The sequence below is a fragment of the Eleutherodactylus coqui genome, chromosome 5 (assembly GCF_035609145.1).
Source record: "Eleutherodactylus coqui strain aEleCoq1 chromosome 5, aEleCoq1.hap1, whole genome shotgun sequence".
In the NCBI taxonomy this organism is placed as follows: domain Eukaryota; kingdom Metazoa; phylum Chordata; class Amphibia; order Anura; family Eleutherodactylidae; genus Eleutherodactylus; species Eleutherodactylus coqui.
The window spans coordinates 11,402,132-11,422,928 of NC_089841.1; the positions used below are offsets into that span (position 1 = coordinate 11,402,132).

Below are 20,797 nucleotides of genomic sequence, written 5' to 3' on the forward strand. Positions count from 1 at the left end.
GCAGCGCGATCTATTCTCTGCGTATCGCACATCTGTCCGTGTGGCAGCGGCCGTAGGCAGCGCGATCTATTCTCTGCGTATCGCACATCTGTCCGTGCGGCAGCGGCCGTAGGCAGCGCGATCTATTCTCTGCGTATCGCACATCTGTCCGTGTGGCAGCGGCCGTAGGCAGCGCGATCTATTCTCTGCGTATCGCACATCTGTCCGTGTGGCAGCGGCCGTAGGCAGCGCGATCTATTCTCTGCGTATCGCACATCTGTCCGTGTGGCAGCGGCCGTAGGCAGCGCCATCTATTCTCTGCGTATCGCACATCTGTCCGTGTGGCAGCGGCCGTAGGCAGCGCGATCTATTCTCTGCGTATCGCACATCTGTCCGTGTGGCAGCGGCCGTAGGCAGCGCGATCTATTCTCTGCGTATCGCACATCTGTCCGTGTGGCAGCGGCCGTAGGCAGCGCCATCTATTCTCTGCGTATCGCACATCTGTCTGTGTGGCAGCGGCCGTAGGCAGCGCGATCTATTCTCTGCGTATCGCACATCTGTCCGTGTGGCAGCGGCCGTAGGCAGCGCCATCTATTCTCTGCGTATCGCACATCTGTCTGTGTGGCAGCGGCCGTAGGCAGCGCGATCTATTCTCTGCGTATCGCACATCTGTCCGTGTGGCAGTGGCCGTAGGCAGCGCGATCTATTCTCTGCGTATCGCCCATCTGTCCGTGTGGCAGCGGCCGTAGGTAGCGCGATCTATTCTCTGCGTATCGCACATCTGTCCGTGTGGCAGCGGCCGTAGGCAGCGCGATCTATTCTCTGCATATCGCACATCTGTCCGTGTGGCAGCGGCTGTAGGCAGCGCGATCTATTCTCTGCGTATCGCACATCTGTCCGTGTGGCAGCGGCCGTAGGTAGCGCGATCTATTCTCTGCGTATCGCACATCTGTCCGTGTGGCAGCGGCCGTAGGCCGCGCGATCTATTCTCTGCGTATCGCACATCTGTCCGTGTGGCAGCGGCCGTAGGCAGCGCGATCTATTCTCTGCGTATCGCACATCTGACCGTGTGGCAGCGGCCGTAGGCAGCGCGATCTATTCTCTGCGTATCGCACATCTGTCCGTGTGGCAGCGGCCGTAGGCAGCGCGATCTATTCTCTGCGTATCGCACATCTGTCCGTGTGGCAGCGGCCGTAGGCAGGCGCGATCTATTCTCTGCGTATCGCACATCTGTCCGTGTGGCAGCGGCCGTAGGCAGCGCGATCTATTCTCTGCGTATCGCACATCTGTCCTTGTGGCAGCGGCCGTAGGCAGCGCGATCTATTCTCTGCGTATCGCACATCTGTCCGTGTGGCAGCGGCCGTAGGCAGCGCGATCTATTCTCTGCGTATCGCACATCTGTCCGTGTGGCAGCGGCCGTAGGCAGCGCGATCTATTCTCTGCGTATCGCACATCTGTCCTTGTGGCAGCGGCTGTAGGCAGCGCGATCTATTCTCTGCGTATCGCACATCTGTCCGTGTGGCAGCAGCCGTAGGCAGCGCGATCTATTCTCTGCGTATCGCACATCTGTCCGTGTGGCAGCGGCCGTAGGCAGCGAGATCTATTCTCTGCGTATCGCACATCTGTCCGTGTGGCAGCGGCCGTAGGCAGCGCGATCTATTCTCTGCGTATCGCACATCTGTCCGCGTGGCAGCGGCCGTAGGCAGCGCCATCTATTCTCTGCGTATCGCACATCTGTCCGTGTGGCAGCGGCCGTAGGCAGCGCCATCTATTCTCTGCGTATCGCGCATCTGTCCGTGTGGCAGCGGCCGTAGGCAGCGCCATCTATTCTCTGCGTATCGCGCATCTGTCCGTGTGGCAGCGGCCGTAGGCAGCGCGATCTATTCTCTGCGTATCGCGCATCTGTCCGTGTGGCAGCGGCTGTAGGCAGCGCGATCTATTCTCTGCGTATCGCACATCTGTCCGTGTGGCAGCGGCCGTAGGCAGCGCGATCTATTCTCTGCGTATCGCACATCTGTCCGTGTGGCAGCGGCCGTAGGCAGCGCGATCTATTCTCTGCGTATCGCACATCTGTCCGTGTGGCAGCGGCCGTAGGCAGCGCGATCTATTCTCTGCGTATCGCACATCTGTCCGTGTGGCAGCGGCCGTAGGCAGCGCGATCTATTCTCTGCGTATCGCACATCTGTCCGTGTGGCAGCGGCCGTAGGCAGCGCGATCTATGCTCTGCGTATCGCACATCTGTCCGTGTGGCAGCGGCCGTAGGCAGCGCGATCTATTCTCTGCGTATCGCACATCTGTCCGTGTGGCAGCGGCCGTAGGCAGCGCGATCTATTCTCTGCGTATCGCACATCTGTCCGTGTGGCAGCGGCCGTAGGCAGCGTGATCTATTCTCTGCGTATCGCACATCTGTCCGTGTGGCAGCGGCCGTAGGCAGCGCGATCTATTCTCTGCGTATCGCACATCTGTCCGTGTGGCAGCGGCCGTAGGCAGCGAGATCTATTCTCTGCGTATCGCACATCTGTCCGTGTGGCAGCGGCCGTAGGCAGCGCGATCTATTCTCTGCGTATCGCACATCTGTCCTTGTGGCAGCGGCTGTAGGCAGCGCGATCTATTCTCTGCGTATCGCACATCTGTCCGTGTGGCAGCGGCCGTAGGCAGCGCGATCTATTCTCTGCGTATCGCACATCTGTCCGTGTGGCAGCGGCCGTAGGCAGCGCGATCTATTCTCTGCGTATCGCACATCTGTCCTTGTGGCAGCGGCTGTAGGCAGCGCGATCTATTCTCTGCGTATCGCACATCTGTCCGTGTGGCAGCAGCCGTAGGCAGCGCGATCTATTCTCTGCGTATCGCACATCTGTCCGTGTGGCAGCGGCCGTAGGCAGCGAGATCTATTCTCTGCGTATCGCACATCTGTCCGTGTGGCAGCGGCCGTAGGCAGCGCGATCTATTCTCTGCGTATCGCACATCTGTCCGCGTGGCAGCGGCCGTAGGCAGCGCCATCTATTCTCTGCGTATCGCACATCTGTCCGTGTGGCAGCGGCCGTAGGCAGCGCCATCTATTCTCTGCGTATCGCGCATCTGTCCGTGTGGCAGCGGCCGTAGGCAGCGCCATCTATTCTCTGCGTATCGCGCATCTGTCCGTGTGGCAGCGGCCGTAGGCAGCGCGATCTATTCTCTGCGTATCGCGCATCTGTCCGTGTGGCAGCGGCTGTAGGCAGCGCGATCTATTCTCTGCGTATCGCACATCTGTCCGTGTGGCAGCGGCCGTAGGCAGCGCGATCTATTCTCTGCGTATCGCACATCTGTCCGTGTGGCAGCGGCCGTAGGCAGCGCGATCTATTCTCTGCGTATCGCACATCTGTCCGTGTGGCAGCGGCCGTAGGCAGCGCGATCTATTCTCTGCGTATCGCACATCTGTCCGTGTGGCAGCGGCCGTAGGCAGCGCGATCTATTCTCTGCGTATCGCACATCTGTCCGTGTGGCAGCGGCCGTAGGCAGCGCGATCTATGCTCTGCGTATCGCACATCTGTCCGTGTGGCAGCGGCCGTAGGCAGCGCGATCTATTCTCTGCGTATCGCACATCTGTCCGTGTGGCAGCGGCCGTAGGCAGCGCGATCTATTCTCTGCGTATCGCACATCTGTCCGTGTGGCAGCGGCCGTAGGCAGCGCGATCTATTCTCTGCGTATCGCACATCTGTCCGTGTGGCAGCGGCCGTAGGCAGCGAGATCTATTCTCTGCGTATCGCACATCTGTCCGTGTGGCAGCGGCCGTAGGCAGCGCGATCTATTCTCTGCGTATCGCACATCTGTCCTTGTGGCAGCGGCTGTAGGCAGCGCGATCTATTCTCTGCGTATCGCACATCTGTCCGTGTGGCAGCAGCCGTAGGCAGCGCGATCTATTCTCTGCGTATCGCACATCTGTCCGTGTGGCAGCGGCCGTAGGCAGCGCGATCTATTCTCTGCGTATCGCACATCTGTCCGTGTGGCAGCGGCCGTACGCACCGCGATCTATTCTCTGCGTATCGCACATCTGTCCGTGTGGCAGCAGCCGTAGGCAGCGCGATCTATTCTCTGCGTATCGCACATCTGTCCGTGTGGCAGCGGCCGTAGGCAGCGCCATCTATTCTCTGCGTATCGCACATCTGTCTGTGTGGCAGCGGCCGTAGGCAGCGCGATCTATTCTCTGCGTATCGCACATCTGTCCGTGTGGCAGCGGCCGTAGGCAGCGCCATCTATTCTCTGCGTATCGCACATCTGTCCGTGTGGCAGCGGCCGTAGGCAGCGCGATCTATTCTCTGCGTATCGCACATCTGTCCGTGTGGCAGCGGCCGTAGGCAGCGCGATCTATTCTCTGCGTATCGCACATCTGTCCGTGTGGCAGCGGCCGTAGGCAGCGCGATCTATTCTCTGCGTATCGCACATCTGCCCGTGTGGCAGCGGCCGTAGGCAGCGCGATCTATTCTCTGCGTATCGCACATCTGTCCGTGTGGCAGCGGCCGTAGGCAGCGCGATCTATTCTCTGCGTATCGCACATCTGTCCGTGTGGCAGCGGCCGTAGGCAGCGCGATCTATTCTCTGCGTATCGCACATCTGTCCGTGCGGCAGCGGCCGTAGGCAGCGCGATCTATTCTCTGCGTATCGCACATCTGTCCGTGTGGCAGCGGCCGTAGGCAGCGCGATCTATTCTCTGCGTATCGCACATCTGTCCGTGTGGCAGCGGCCGTAGGCAGGCGCGATATCCGTCCGGGAGATGCAGACCCATATCACGCTAGGAAATATTGTGAGAAACCGCGCAGGAAAACCGCATGTTGTGTCAATAGGAAAATCTAAGAATGGCGTCGCACTCGCTCCCCTCGCATCCATCCGAGCGCGGGGTTTACTCACCCGTAGGGAGTAGTGGGTGAGTTTTCTGATACATTGAGCGTGGTGCGGGCCTTCTACCCCGCAGCGCCGACACGCAGATAGACAGAAGACAATGGTGCTAGTTCCGTGTGAGCTCTGCGTGTCTCGGAACGCACAAACCTCGCCCGTGTAAATGCCGCCTCAGTCGCACGGGCGTCAGTGGCGTACCCATGGCGGATGTCGCTCGTTCTGGGGGGTTTTACCTCATAAACACCACATATTTACGTGTGCAAACGCCAGAAAAAAAAGATTTGCAGCGTAAATCTGCGCCATTCACGCAGTCCCAATGACCTCGCAGGACCGTCACGGTGCGGAGCGCGCAGCCAGAGGAGGTAATGGGAAATGCCCAAAAATAGGCCAAGCTGCGACCTTCTCACAGCGCCGCGAGACCAAATCCAATTATACACATAAAAGCGGGATTATGGCGCCGGCCGCGACGGATGAGGGGCTCGTATGTGGGATTAGACGAAGGCAGCGAATCCTGAAGGGAGAACCCAGCTGACCGCCAGCTGCTCCATCAGCTCTCTGCTTTGGGGGTCATTCACATGGACATACGTTCGGTCCGTATTACGAACAGCAGAACGCGCCATTGTTTGGCACTAGTGAATTCTGATCTGCGCACTAAAAAATAGCGCGTCCTGTTCGGATTCGTATTACGGACCAAAATTGCCCTCCAAGTCTATGGGAGCGCGACCGCCCAGCGAATACACCTTACAGGCGTTTTGTGAGAAAATCGTAAGCATCACATGGCGGCACGTGCGATTCCTCGTGTGCGTGCAAATGGCGGACTGTTTCAATAGGCAGATCTACAAATGGCGTCGTTCTGCCCGGAGGCTCGCTTGTATGCGTTTGTGTCACGCGGTTTTTTAACTCGCTCATGGGAAATAATGGACGATTTTTTTGCGCAATCGCTGAATAGTCGGACACGCTGCGACTTCTCTATCTGACAGCGTCGCGGCGGGAGAAAATCCGCACGTAAATAGACGGACAGCAAATACCGGCTTTTATTTATGTGACTCGCAACACGCAGACCTCGCACGAATTAATTGCCGTGTAAGTACGTCCTACGGGGGGCGCAGAGCGGGCGGCTCGTCTCCCAGCACACGAGGACGTCTCCCCGGACCGCGCCGGCGCACGTTATTGGCGCCTCTCCAAATTACAGGAGGGTTTGTGCGTCAGAAACAAATCCAATTACACGGATAGAAGGCGGATTATGGCGGCGGCCGCGACGGATGAGGGGCTTCTAAGTGGGATTAGAAGGAGGGAGCAAATCCTGTAAGAGAGCCCCCCTCTATTAGCACTCCGTTTGGGGGTCATTCACACGAGTGTATTTTCAGTCCGTGTTGTGGGCTGCATAGAATACCATTGAAATCAATGGAAGCATTTTGCCGCGTTTTGAACGGCACGGTAATCGCCATAAAACGCGCGTGTGAGAGCGGCCCCCTCGGTGCATTTACACGAGTCGGGCAATATCCGGCCGAAAACCGCTGACAGATAGCGCACGTGTACAGCCGCGGTTTCCTATGTGAGTGCGGTACGTTTTGTGAGAAGAACGGGTCGCATCACAGCGCGGTGCGGGCGCCAAAGTCGCAGGTTGTTTTAATAAAGGGGAATGCGATTTTTAATTTTTTTCAATGAAGCTCCCATGCATCTGCGAGCGTGATGGGAGGGTGTGATGGGGGGGTGTGATGGGGGTGTGATGGGGGGGGGGGGGTGATGGGGGGGGTGATGGGGGTGTGTGATGGGGGGGGGGTGATGGGGGGGGGTGATGGGGGGGTGTGATGGGAGGGTGTGATGGGAGGGTGTGATGGGGGGTGTGATGGGGGGTGTGATGGGGGGTGTGTGATGGGGGGTGTGATGGGGGGTGTGATGGGGGGTGTGATGGGGGGTGTGATGGGGGGTGTGATGGGGGGTGTGATGGGGGGTGTGATGGGGGTGTGTGATGGGGGTGTGTGATGGGAGGGTGTGATGGGGGGGTGTGATGGGGGGTGTGATGGGGGGTGTGATGGGGGGTGTGATGGGAGGGTGTGATGGGGGGTGTGATGGGGGGTGTGATGGGGGGTGTGATGGGGGGTGTGATGGGGGGTGTGATGGGGGGTGTGATGGGGGTGTGTGATGGGAGGGTGTGATGGGGGGTGTGATGGGGGGGTGTGATGGGGGGTGTGATGGGAGGGTGTGATGGAGGGTGTGATGGGAGGGTGTGATGGGAGGGTGTGATGGGAGGGTGTGATGGGAGGGTGTGATGGGGGGTGTGATGGGGGGTGTGATGGGGGGGTGTGATGGGGGGGGTGCGGCGCTGCAGGAGCTCCGAGAATGGTCGGCCAGTCGGTGGGCCACATGACAGTAAGTCCTGAATCGGAGCAGAGCCGTAGCTGTGGGGGGTCCAGGAGGAGGAGTCCACACCGCAAGTGGCCATCTTGAGTAAGACCACTCCTAGTTTTGACCCTCGGCCCATTCTTGGGTTAAGTCTCCGTATCATCTGGTGACGACCCCCAACGACGCTCCTGGCTCTGCTGCAGTTCCCTCAGCACCGACCATTCTGGAGGCGCAACTTGGGAAAGTCCGCACTGCCTTATGGGGGTTAAGAGTGAAGAACAAGGATAAGCCATAGACTCTGCTCCCCATTTTGGCCAGTGCCAAACTGATGGCAGCAATAAAGGGGTTGCCTCACTTCTAGCTGTTTTGCTGCAGGAAGTAGATAGTGCCATACATTGCGCAGTGGCCAGAGTCGGTACTGCAGGTTGAGTCCCATTTACTTCAATTAGTCTTAGCCTGCAGTACCAACCCAGGCCACTGTGTAATGTACAGCACTGTCTGCTTCCACCAATAAACAGCTAGAAGTCAGACAACCCCTTTAAGGAGTGACTCTCCGGTGAGAAACGCAACACATCATAATGAAGACAACGGCCGAGACTCTACCTTATGGACCTTCCCCTCTTCTGTGCCGACTAGGAAGAGATAATCGATCTGTCTGTGGAAATCGAAGGAGGTTCCGCTCCCTGCAGGAGAAAAGGGTGAGATGTTGGCAGGTAGAGGAGACAAGGACCCTCCCAGGAGGAGCAGCCCCCTCCCCCCTCCCCTCCTCCTACTGATAGCCACCGATACAGGACGTGACAACAATCAGGAGGCTGCCAATTGGCTAACCGACACCGTACATATAGTGTCAGTATAACCAGCGCCAGACATATAGTGCCAGTATAACCGGCGCCGTACATATAGTGCCAGTATAACCGGCGCCGTACATATAGTGTCAGTATAACCAGCGCCGTACATATAGTGCCAGTATAACCGGCGCCAGACATATAGTGTCAGTATAACCAGCGCCGTACATATAGTGCCAGTATAACCGGCGCCAGACATATAGTGTCAGTATAACCAGCGCCGTACATAAAGTGCCAGTATAACCAGCGCCGTACATATAGTGCCAGTATAACCAGGACCGTACATATAGTGCCAGTATAACCAGCGCCGTACATATAGTGTCAGTATAACCAGCACCGTACATATAGTGCCAGTATAACCGGCGCCGTACATATACTGTCAGCATAACCAGCGCCGTACATATAGTGCCAGTATAACCGGCGCCGTACATATAGTGTCAGTATAACCAGCGCCGTACATATAGTGCCAGTATAACCGGCGCCGTACATATAGTGCCAGTATAACCGGCGCCGTACATATAGTGTCAGTATAACCGGCGCCGTACATATAGTGTCAGTATAACCAGCGCCGTACATATAGTGCCAGTATAACCGGCGTCGTACATATAGTGCCAGTATAACCGGCGCCGTACATATAGTGCCAGTATAACCAGCGCCGTACATATACTGTCAGTATAACCAGCGCCATACATATAGTGTCAGTATAACCGGCGCCGTACATATAGTGCCAGTATAACCAGCGCCATACATATAGTGTCAGTATAACCAGCGCCGTACATATAGTGTCAGTATAACCAGCGCCGTACATATAGTGTCAGTATAACCGGCGCCATACATATAGTGCCAGTATAACCTGCGCCATACATATAGTGCCAGTATAACCTGCGCCGTACATATAGTGTCAGTATAACCAGCGCCGTACATATAGTGTCAGTATAACAAGCGCTGTACATATAGTGTCAGTATAACCAGCGCCGTACATATAGTGTCAGTATAACCAGCGCCGTACATATAGTGCCAGTATAACCAGCGCCATACATATAGTGCCAGTATAACCAGCGCCGTACATATAGTGCCAGTATAACCAGCGCCGTACATATAGTGCCAGTATAACCAGCGCCGTACATATACTGTCAGTATAACCAGCGCCGTACATATACTGTCAGTATAACCAGCGCTGTACATATAGTGGCAGTATAACCAGCGCCGTACATATAGTGTCAGTATAACCAGCGCTGTACATATAGTGCCAGTATAACCAGCGCCGTACATATAGTGCCAGTATAACCGGCGCCGTACATATAGTGCCAGTATAACCAGCGCCGTACATATAGTGCCAGTATAACCGGCGCCGTACATATAGTGTCAGTATAACCGGCGCCGTACATATACTGTCAGCATAACCAGCGCCGTACATATAGTGCCAGTATAACCGGCGCCGTACATATAGTGTCAGTATAACCAGCGCCGTACATATAGTGCCAGTATAACCGGCGCCGTACATATAGTGCCAGTATAACCGGCGCCGTACATATAGTGTCAGTATAACCGGCGCCGTACATATAGTGTCAGTATAACCAGCGCCGTACATATAGTGCCAGTATAACCGGCGTCGTACATATAGTGCCAGTATAACCGGCGCCGTACATATAGTGCCAGTATAACCAGCGCCGTACATATACTGTCAGTATAACCAGCGCCATACATATAGTGTCAGTATAACCGGCGCCGTACATATAGTGCCAGTATAACCAGCGCCATACATATAGTGTCAGTATAACCAGCGCCGTACATATAGTGTCAGTATAACCAGCGCCGTACATATAGTGTCAGTATAACCGGCGCCATACATATAGTGCCAGTATAACCTGCGCCATACATATAGTGCCAGTATAACCTGCGCCGTACATATAGTGTCAGTATAACCAGCGCCGTACATATAGTGTCAGTATAACAAGCGCCGTACATATAGTGTCAGTATAACCAGCGCCGTACATATAGTGTCAGTATAACCAGCGCCGTACATATAGTGCCAGTATAACCAGCGCCATACATATAGTGCCAGTATAACCAGCGCCGTACATATAGTGCCAGTATAACCAGCGCCGTACATATAGTGCCAGTATAACCAGCGCCGTACATATACTGTCAGTATAACCAGCGCCGTACATATACTGTCAGTATAACCAGCGCTGTACATATAGTGGCAGTATAACCAGCGCCGTACATATAGTGTCAGTATAACCAGCGCCGTACATATAGTGCCAGTATAACAAGCGCCGTACATATAGTGCCAGTATAACCGGCGCCGTACATATAGTGCCAGTATAACCAGCGCCGTACATATAGTGCCAGTATAACCGGCGCCGTACATATAGTGTCAGTATAACCGGCGCCGTACATATAGTGTCAGTATAACCGGCGCCGTACATATAGTGCCAGTATAACCAGCGCTGTACATATAGTGCCAGTATAACCAGCGCCGTACATATAGTGTCAGTATAACCAGGGCCGTACATAAAGTGTCAGTATTACCGGCGCCGTACATATAATGCCAGTATAACCAGCGCCGTACATATAGTGTCAGTATAACCAGCGCCGTACATATAGTGCCAGTATAACCAGCGCCGTACATATAGTGTCAGTATAACCAGGGCCGTACATAAAGTGTCAGTATAACCGGCGCCGTACATATAGTGCCAGTATAACCGGCGCCGTACATATAGTGCCAGTATAACCGACACCGTACATATACTGTCAGTATAACCGGCACCGTACATATAGTGCCAGTATAACCAGCGCCGTACATATAGTGCCAGTATAACCAGCGCCGTACATATAGTGCCAGTATAACCAGCGCCGTACATATAGTCCCAGTATAACCAGCGCCGTACATATAGTGCCAGTATAACCAGCGCCGTACATATAGTGCCAGTATAACCAGCGCCAGACATATAGTGCCAGTATAACCGGCGCCGTACATATAGTGCCAGTATAACCGGCGCCGTACATATAGTGCCAGTATAACCGGCGCCGTACATATAGTGCCAGTATAACCGGCGCTGTACATATAGTGTCAGTATAACCAGCGCCGTACATATAGTGCCAGTATAACCAGCGCCGTACATATAGTGCCAGTATAACCAGCGCCATACATATAGTGCCAGTATAACCAGCGCCGTACATATAGTGCCAGTATAACCAGCGCCGTACATATAGTGCCAGTATAACCAGCGCCGTACATATACTGTCAGTATAACCAGCGCCGTACATATACTGTCAGTATAACCAGCGCTGTACATATAGTGGCAGTATAACCAGCGCCGTACATATAGTGTCAGTATAACCAGCGCTGTACATATAGTGCCAGTATAACCAGCGCCGTACATATAGTGCCAGTATAACCGGCGCCGTACATATAGTGCCGGTATAACCAGCGCCGTACATATAGTGCCAGTATAACCGGCGCCGTACATATAGTGTCAGTATAACCGGCGCCGTACATATAGTGTCAGTATAACCGGCGCCGTACATATAGTGCCAGTATAACCAGCGCCGTACATATAGTGCCAGTATAACCAGCGCCGTACATATAGTGCCAGTATAACCAGCGCCGTACATATAGTGTCAGTATAACCAGCGCCGTACATATAGTGCCAGTATAACCAGCGCCGTACATATAGTGTCAGTATAACCAGGGCCGTACATAAAGTGTCAGTATAACCGGCGCCGTACATATAGTGTCAGTATAACCAGCGCCGTACATATAGTGCCAGTATAACCAGCGCCGTACATATAGTGCCAGTATAACCAGCGCCGTACATATAGTGCCAGTATAACCAGCGCCGTACATATAGTGTCAGTATAACCAGCGCCGTACATATAGTGTCAGTATAACCGGCGCCGTACATATAGTGCCAGTATAACCGGCGCCGTACATATAGTGCCAGTATAACCGACACCGTACATATACTGTCAGTATAACCGGCACCGTACATATAGTGCCAGTATAACCAGCGCCGTACATATAGTGCCAGTATAACCAGCGCCGTACATATAGTGCCAGTATAACCAGCGCCGTACATATAGTGCCAGTATAACCAGCGCCGTACATATAGTCCCAGTATAACCAGCGCCGTACATATAGTGCCAGTATAACCAGCGCCAGACATATAGTGCCAGTATAACCAGCGCCAGACATATAGTGCCAGTATAACCGGCGCCGTACATATAGTGCCAGTATAACCGGCGCCGTACATATAGTGCCAGTATAACCGGCGCCGTACATATAGTGCCAGTATAACCGGCGCCGTACATATAGTGTCAGTATAACCAGCGCCAGACATATAGTGCCAGTATAACCGGCGCCGTACTTATAGTGCCAGTATAACCAGCGCCGTACTTATAGTGCCAGTATAACCAGCGCCGTACATATAGTGCCAGTATAACCAGCGCCGTACATATAGTGCCAGTATAACCAGCGCCGTACATATAGTGCCAGTATAACCAGCGCCAGACATAAAGTGCCAGTATAACCGACACCGTACATATACTGCCAGTATAACCAGCGCCGTACATATAGTGCCAGTATAACCAGCACTGTACATATAGTGCCAGTATAACCAGCGCTGTACATATAGTGTCAGTATAACCAGCGCCGTACATATAGTGCCAGTATAACCCGCGCCGTACATATAGTGCCAGTATAACCAGCGCCGTACATATACTGTCAGTATAACCAGCGCCGTACATATACTGTCAGTATAACCAGCGCCATACATATAGTGTCAGTATAACCGGCGCCGTACATATAGTGCCAGTATAACCGGCGCCGTACATATAGTGCCAATATAACCGGCCCCGTACATATAGTGCCAGTATAACCAGCGCCGTACATATAGTGCCAGTATAACCAGCGCCGTACATATAGTGCCAGTATAACCGGCGCCGTACATATAGTGCCAGTATAACCAGCCCCGTACATATAGTGCCAGTATAACCGGCGCCGTACATATAGTGCCAGTATAACCAGCGTTGTACATATAGTGTCAGTATAACCCGCGCTGTACATATAGTGCCAGTATAACCGGCGCCGTACATATAGTGTCAGTATAACCGGCGCCGTACATATAGTGCCAGTATAACCAGCGCTGTACATATAGTGTCAGTATAACCGGCGCCGTACATATAGTGCCAGTATAACCGGCGCCGTACATATAGTGCCAGTATAACCAGCGCTGTACATATAGTGTCAGTATAACCGGCGCCGTACATATAGTGCCAGTATAACCAGCGCTGTACATATAGTGCCAGTATAACCCGCCCCGTACATATAGTGTCAGTATAACCCGCGCCGTACATATAGTGCCAGTATAACCAGTGCCGTACATATAGTGCCAGTATAACCCGCGCCGTACATATAGTGCCAGTATAACCAGCGCCATACATATAGTGTCAGTATAACCAGGGCCGTACATATAGTGCCAGTATAACCAGCGCCGTACATATAGTGCCAGTATAACCGGCCCCGTACATATAGTGCCAGTATAACCGGCGCCGTACATATAGTGCCAGTATAACCAGCGCCGTACATATAGTGCCAGTATAACCAGCGCCGTACATATAGTGCCAGTATAACCAGCGCCGTACATATAGTGTCAGTATAACCAGCGCTTTACATATAGTGCCAGTATAACCAGCGCCGTACATATAGTGTCAGTATAACCAGCGCCGTACATATAGTGTCAGTATAACCAGCGCCGTACATATAGTGTCAGTATAACCAGCGCCGTACATATAGTGTCAGTATAACCGGCGCCGTACATATAGTGTCAGTATAACCGGCGCTGTACATATAGTGTCAGTATAACCGGCACCGTACATATAGTGCCAGTATAACCGGCGCCGTACAAATAGTGCCAGTATAACCGGCGCCGTACATATAGTGTCAGTATAACCGGCGCCGTACATATAGTGCCAGTATAACCGGCGCCGTACATATAGTGCCAGTATAACCGGCGCCGTACATATAGTGTCAGTATAACCGGCGCCGTACATATAGTGCCAGTATAACCGGCGCCGTACATATACTGTCAGTATAACCGGCGCCGTACATATAGTGCCAGTATAACCAGCGCCGTACATATAGTGTCAGTATAACCAGCGCCGTACATATAGTGCCAGTATAACCGGCGCCGTACATATAGTGTCAGTATAACCGGCACCGTACATATAGTGTCAGTATAACCGGCGCCGTACATATAGTGTCAGTATAACCGGCGCCGTACATATAGTGTCAGTATAACCGGCGCCGTACATATAGTGCCAGTATAACCAGGCGCCGTACATATAGTGTCAGTATAACCAGCGCCGTACATATAGTGTCAGTATAACCAGCGCCGTACATATAGTGTCAGTATAACCAGCGCCGTACATATAGTGTCAGTATAACCGGCACCGTACATATAGTGTCAGTATAACCGGCGCCGTACATATAGTGTCAGTATAAGCGGCGCCGTACATATAGTGTCAGTATAACCAGCGCCGTACATATAGTGTCAGTATAACCAGCGCCGTACATATAGTGTCAGTATAACCAGCGCCGTACATATAGTGCCAGTATAACCAGCGCTGTACATATAGTGTCAGTATAACCGGCACCGTACATATAGTGTCAGTATAACCGGCGCCGTACATATAGTGCCAGTATAACCGGCACCGTACATATAGTGCCAGTATAACCCGCGCTGTACATATAGTGCCAGTATAACCAGCGCCGTACATATAGTGCCAGTATAACCAGCGCCGTACATATAGTGTCAGTATAACCAGCGCCGTACATATAGTGTCAGTATAACCGGCGCGGTACATATAGTGCCAGTATAACCAGCGCTGTACATATAGTGCCAGTATAACCGGCGCCGTACATATACTGTCAGTATAACCGGCGCGGTACATATAGTGCCAGTATAACCAGCGCCGTACATATAGTGCCAGTATAACCAGCGCCGTACATATAGTGTCAGTATAACCGGCGCGGTACATATAGTGCCAGTATAACCAGCGCCGTACATATAGTGCCAGTATAACCAGCGCCGTACATATAGTGTCAGTATAACCCGTGCTGGGCACTCCAACAGCGATGACCGCTGGGTGCTCGTACCATGTGTCTGCAGCTGGAGCCCCTCCACGTCCGGCGTAGATCTTTCCACTGACAAGCTGATGACGTCGGTGTGAACCAGCTCATTCTGCAGGAAAGGACAAGGAGGTTAGTGCAGCACTTGGCAGCTTCCTGGCAGTCTGTAACTTATCTCCTGTCAGTGTGGCACAACTAATACCCCAAATGGCAGAGCTGGCTGCCATCTGATCCCAAGCCCACCAGAGCACTATGAGACCGGCATTACCACAAACACTGTATCCACAGCTACATACACGCTACATACCAGAAGACGAATCATACACGCACTATACTTCAGAGCTGCACTCACTATTCTGCTGGTGGAGTCACTGTGTATATACATTACTTATCCTGTACTGATCCTGAGTTACATCCTGTATTATACCCCAGAGCTGCACTCCCTATTCTGCTGGTGGAGTCACTGTGTACATATATTACTTATCCTGTACTGATCCTGAGTTACATCCTGTATTATACTGCAGAGCTGCACTCACTATTCTGCTGGTGGAGTCACTGTGTACATACATTACTTATCCTGTACTGATCCTGAGTTACATCCTGTATTATACCCCAGAGCTGCACTCACTATTCTGCTGGTGGAGTCACTGTGTACATATATTACTTATCCTGTACTGATCCTGAGTTACATCCCGTATTATACTGCAGAGCTGCACTCACTATTCTGCTGGTGGAGTCACTGTGTACATACATTACTTATCCTGTACTGATCCTGAGTTACATCCTGTATTATACCCCAGAGCTGCACTCCCTATTCTGCTGGTGGAGTCACTGTGTACATATATTACTTATCCTGTACTGATCCTGAGTTACATCCTGTATTATACTGCAGAGCTGCACTCACTATTCTGCTGGTGGAGTCACTGTGTACATACATTACTTATCCTGTACTGATCCTGAGTTACATCCTGTATTATACCCCAGAGCTGCACTCACTATTCTGCTGGTGGAGTCACTGTGTACATACATTACTTATCCTGTACTGATCCTGAGTTACATCCTGTATTATACTCCAGAGCTGCACTCACTATTCTGCTGGTGGAGTCACTGTGTACATACATTACTTATCCTGTACTGATCCTGAGTTACATCCTGTATTATACTCCAGAGCTGCACTCACTATTCTGCTGATGGAGTCACTGTGTACATACATTATTTATCCTGTACTGATCCTGAGTTACATCCTGTATTATACTCCAGAGCTGCACTCACTGTTCTGCTGGTGGAGTCACTGTGTACATACATTACTTATCCTGTACTGCTCCTGAGTTACATCCTGTATTATACCCCAGAGCTGCGCTCACTATTCTGCTGGTGGAGTCACTGTGTACATACATTACTTATCCTGTACTGATCCTGAGTTACATCCTGTATTATACTCCAGAGCTGCACTCACTATTCTGCTGGTGGAGTCACTGTGTACATACATTACTTATCCTGTACTGCTCCTGAGTTACATCCTGTATTATACTGCAGAGCTGCACTCACTATTCTGCTGGTGGAGTCACTGTGTACATACATTACTTATCCTGTACTGCTCCTGAGTTACATCCTGTATTATACTGCAGAGCTGCACTCACTATTCTGCTGGTGGAGTCACTGTGTACATACATTACTTATCCTGTACTGCTCCTGAGTTACATCCTGTATTATACTCCAGAGCTGCACTCACTATTCTGCTGGTGGAGTCACTGTATACATACATTACTTATCCTGGACTGATCCTGAGTTACATCCAGTATTATACTCCAGAGCTGCACTCACTATTCTGCTGGTGGAGTCACTGTATACATACATTACTTATCCTGGACTGATCCTGAGTTACATCCTGTATTATACTCCAGAGCTGCACTCACTATTCTGCTGGTGGAGTCACTGTATACATACATTACTTATCCTGTACTGATCCTGAGTTACATCCTGTATTATACTGCAGAGCTGCACTCACTATTCTGCTGGTGGAGTCACTGTGTACATACATTACTTATCCTGTACTGCTCCTGGGTTACATCCTGCATTATACTCCAGAGCTGCACTCACTATTCTGCTGGTTGAGTCACTGTGTACATACATTACTTATCCTGTACTGATCCTGAGTTACATCCTGTGTTATACCCCAGAGCTGCACTCACTGTTCTGCTGGTGGAGTCACGGTATACAGTACTTATCCTGTACTGATCCTGAGTTACATCCTGTATTATACTGCAGAGCTGCACTCACTGTTCTGCTGGTGGAGTCACGGTATACAGTACTTATCCTGTGCTGTAGACCCCAGGGGCCCCATCAGTAATCACCCACCTTAATCAGGGTCCAGGACACGACTCGACCATCTGAAGACACAGAGAAGAAGTTCAGGTTCTTGTCCAGATCGTCTTTCTGCCATTTTACCTGGAGATGAAAGGGTTACAGAGCATGAGGTCACAGCAGGTCGGCGCGGCGGCGTCACGGCGCGGTTTTAATAGTCGCTGTAATATTTTTATGACCAAGTAATGTAAGTACAGGAGACGGCGGCATCAGACATCCAGACTATGGTCAGCGAGTACGGCTTGTACCGCTCCGGACCTGGAGGTGCAGAATCTCTTCACTGGTTATTGGATATAGATGGTGGCGAGTGCAGTCCAAAAAGGCCATCCTCCACCACTGTATAGGTACTGCACCAGCAGGGGGCGGCGGAGGGATGTGAGGTCTGAGAACTAGGAGGAAACTTTATAGTTCCTTTAAGTATATACATATATACACATACATACACGGAACCTCCCAGCTAGCAGGGCCCCCGATGTATGAGCGGCACCACGCCATCTCTCAGTGATACGATAGGCGGCCGCCACCCACTACCCCTCACTGATATGACATGTGCCTGGTCCCGGCTATCACTCAGTGATATTATAGGCACCCTGACCCCGCTGCCCCTCCTCAGTGCTATGATAGGCACGCTGACCCCGCTGCCCCTCCTCAGTGCTATGATAGGCACCCTGGCCCCGACTCCCCCTCCTCAGTGCTATGATAGGCACCCTGACCCCGCTGCCCCTCCTCAGTGCTATGATAGGCACCCTGACCCCGCTGCCCCTCCTCAGTGCTATGATAGGCACCCTGACCCCGCTGCCCCTCCTCAGTGCTATGATAGGCACCTGGCCCCGGCTCCCCCTCCTCAGTGCTATGATAGGCACCCTGACCTGCTCCCCCTCCTCAGTGCTATGATAGGCACCCTGGCCCCGGCTCCCTCTCCGCAGTGCTATGATAGGCACCCTGGCCCCGACTCCCCCTCCTCAGTGCTATGATAGGCACCCTGACCCCGCTGCCCCTCCTCAGTGCTATGATAGGCACCTGGCCTCGGCTCCCCCTCCTCAGTGCTATGATAGGCACCCTGGCCTGCTCCCCCTCCTCAGTGCTATGATAGGCACCCTGGCCTGCTCCCCATCCTCAGTGCTATGATAGGCACCCTGGCCCCGGCTCCCCCTCCTCAGTGCTATCATAGGCACCCTGACCGCGCTCCCCCTCCTCAGTGCTATCACAGGCACCCTGGCCCCGCTCTCCCTCCTCAGGGATATGATAGGCACTCTGGCCCCGCTCCCCCTCCTCGGTGCTATGATAGGCACTCTGGCCCTGCTCCCCCTCCTCGGTGATATGATAGGCACCCTGGCCCCACTATCCCTCCTCAGTGCTACGATAGGCACCCTGGCCCCGCTTCCCCTCAGTGATATGATAGGCACCTTGGACTACATGCATGTAGCAGAGCTGTGCGTGTGTGACATGCATGTAGCAGAGCTGTGCGTGTGTGACATGCATGTAGCAGAGCTGTGCGTGTGTGACATGCATGTAGCAGAGCTGTGCGTGTGTGACATGCATGTAGCAGAGCTGTGCGTGTGTGACATGCATGTAGCAGAGCTGTGCGTGTGTGACGTGCATGTAGCAGAGCTGTGCGTGTGTGACGTGCATGTAGCAGAGCTGTGCGTGTGTGACGTGCATGTAGCAGAGCTGTGCGTGTGTGACGTGCATGTAGCAGAGCTGTGCGTGTGTGACGTGCATGTAGCAGAGCTGTGCGTGTGTGACGTGCATGTAGCAGAGCTGTGCGTGTGTGACGTGCATGTAGCAGAGCTGTGCGTGTGTGACGTGCATGTAGCAGAGCTGTGCGTGTGTGACGTGCATGTAGCAGAGCTGTGCCTGTGTGACGTGCATGTAGCAGAGCTGTGCCTGTGTGACGTGCATGTAGCAGAGCTGTGCCTGTGTGACGTGCATGTAGCAGAGCTGTGCCTGTGTGACGTGCATGTAGCAGAGCTGTGCCTGTGTGACGTGCATGTAGCAGAGCTGTGCCTGTGTGACGTGCATGTAGCAGAGCTGTGCCTGTGCGACGTGCATGTAGCAGAGCTGTGCGTGTGTGACGTGCATGTAGCAGAGCTGTGCCTGTGTGACGTGCATGTAGCAGAGCTGTGCGTGTGTGACGTGCATGTAGCAGAGCTGTGCTTGTGTGACGTGCATGTAGCAGGGCTGTGCTTGTGTGACATGCATGTAGCAGGGCTGTGCTTGTGTGACATGCATGTAGCAGGGCTGTGCTTGTGTGACATGCATGTAGCAGGGCTGTGCTTGTGTGACATGAATGTAGCAGGGCTGTGCTTGTGTGACATGAATGTAGCAGGGCTGTGCTTGTGTGACATGAATGTAGCAGGGGAAGCTCCCTATATCAAGATCTATACAGCCTCCACCAGGGGGAGCTCCCTGTATACAGATCTAGTAGGGGGGAGCTCCCTGTATACAGCCTCCACCAGGGGAAGCTCCCTATATCAAGATCTATACAGCCTCCACTAGGGGAAGCTCCCTGTATACAGATCTATACAGCCTCCACCAGGGGAAGCTCACTGTATACAGATCTAGTAGGGGGAAGCTCCCTGTATACAGATGTATACAGCCTCCACCAGGGGAAGCTCCCTGTATGCAGATCTATACAGCCTCCACTAGGGGAAGCTCCCTATATCAAGATCTATACAGCCTGTACTAGGGGGAGCACCCTGTATACAGATCTATACAGCCTTCACCAGGGGGAGCTCCCTGTATAGAGATCTAATAGGGGGAAGCTCCCTGTATACAGCCTCCACCAGGGGGAGCTCCCTATATCAAGATCTATACAGCCTCCACTAGGGGAAGCTCCCTGTATACAGATCTATACAGCCTCCACCAGGGGGAGCTCCCTGTATACAGATCTAGTAGGGGGAAGCTCCCTGTATACAGATGTATACAGCCTCCATCAGGGGTAGCTCCCTGTATACAAACCTATACAGCCTCCACCACGGGAAGCACACTATATACATACACATACAGCTATCACTAGGTGAAGCTCACTGTATATAGCTAACACCTGGGGGAGCTCTCTGCATACAGATATATACAGTCACCACTAGGGGGAGCTTCCTGCATACAGATATATACAGCCACCACTAGGGAGAGCTCACCACATGCAGATATATACAGTGTGTGACATGAATGTAGCAGGGCTGTGCTTGTGTGACATGCATGTAGCAGAGCTGTGCTTGTGTGACGTGCATGTAGCAGAGCTGTGTGTGTGTGA

The 20,797-nt window shown here is 52.8% G+C and overlaps 1 protein-coding gene across 1 annotated transcript in view; it reads right to left on the reverse strand.

Annotated features, from left to right (window-relative positions):
• The window catches only part of DNAI1 (dynein axonemal intermediate chain 1), a 138,824-nt gene that overhangs the window by 78,549 nt on the left and 39,478 nt on the right, over positions 1–20,797 (reverse strand). Inside the window, exons 15-17 of the mRNA XM_066601824.1 lie at positions 17,536–17,625; positions 15,205–15,289; positions 7,801–7,880 (exon numbers count right to left, since the gene is read on the reverse strand). Coding sequence (XP_066457921.1) covers positions 7,801–7,880; positions 15,205–15,289; positions 17,536–17,625 — 255 coding nt within the window. The remainder of the gene's footprint in view (positions 1–7,800; positions 7,881–15,204; positions 15,290–17,535; positions 17,626–20,797) is intronic.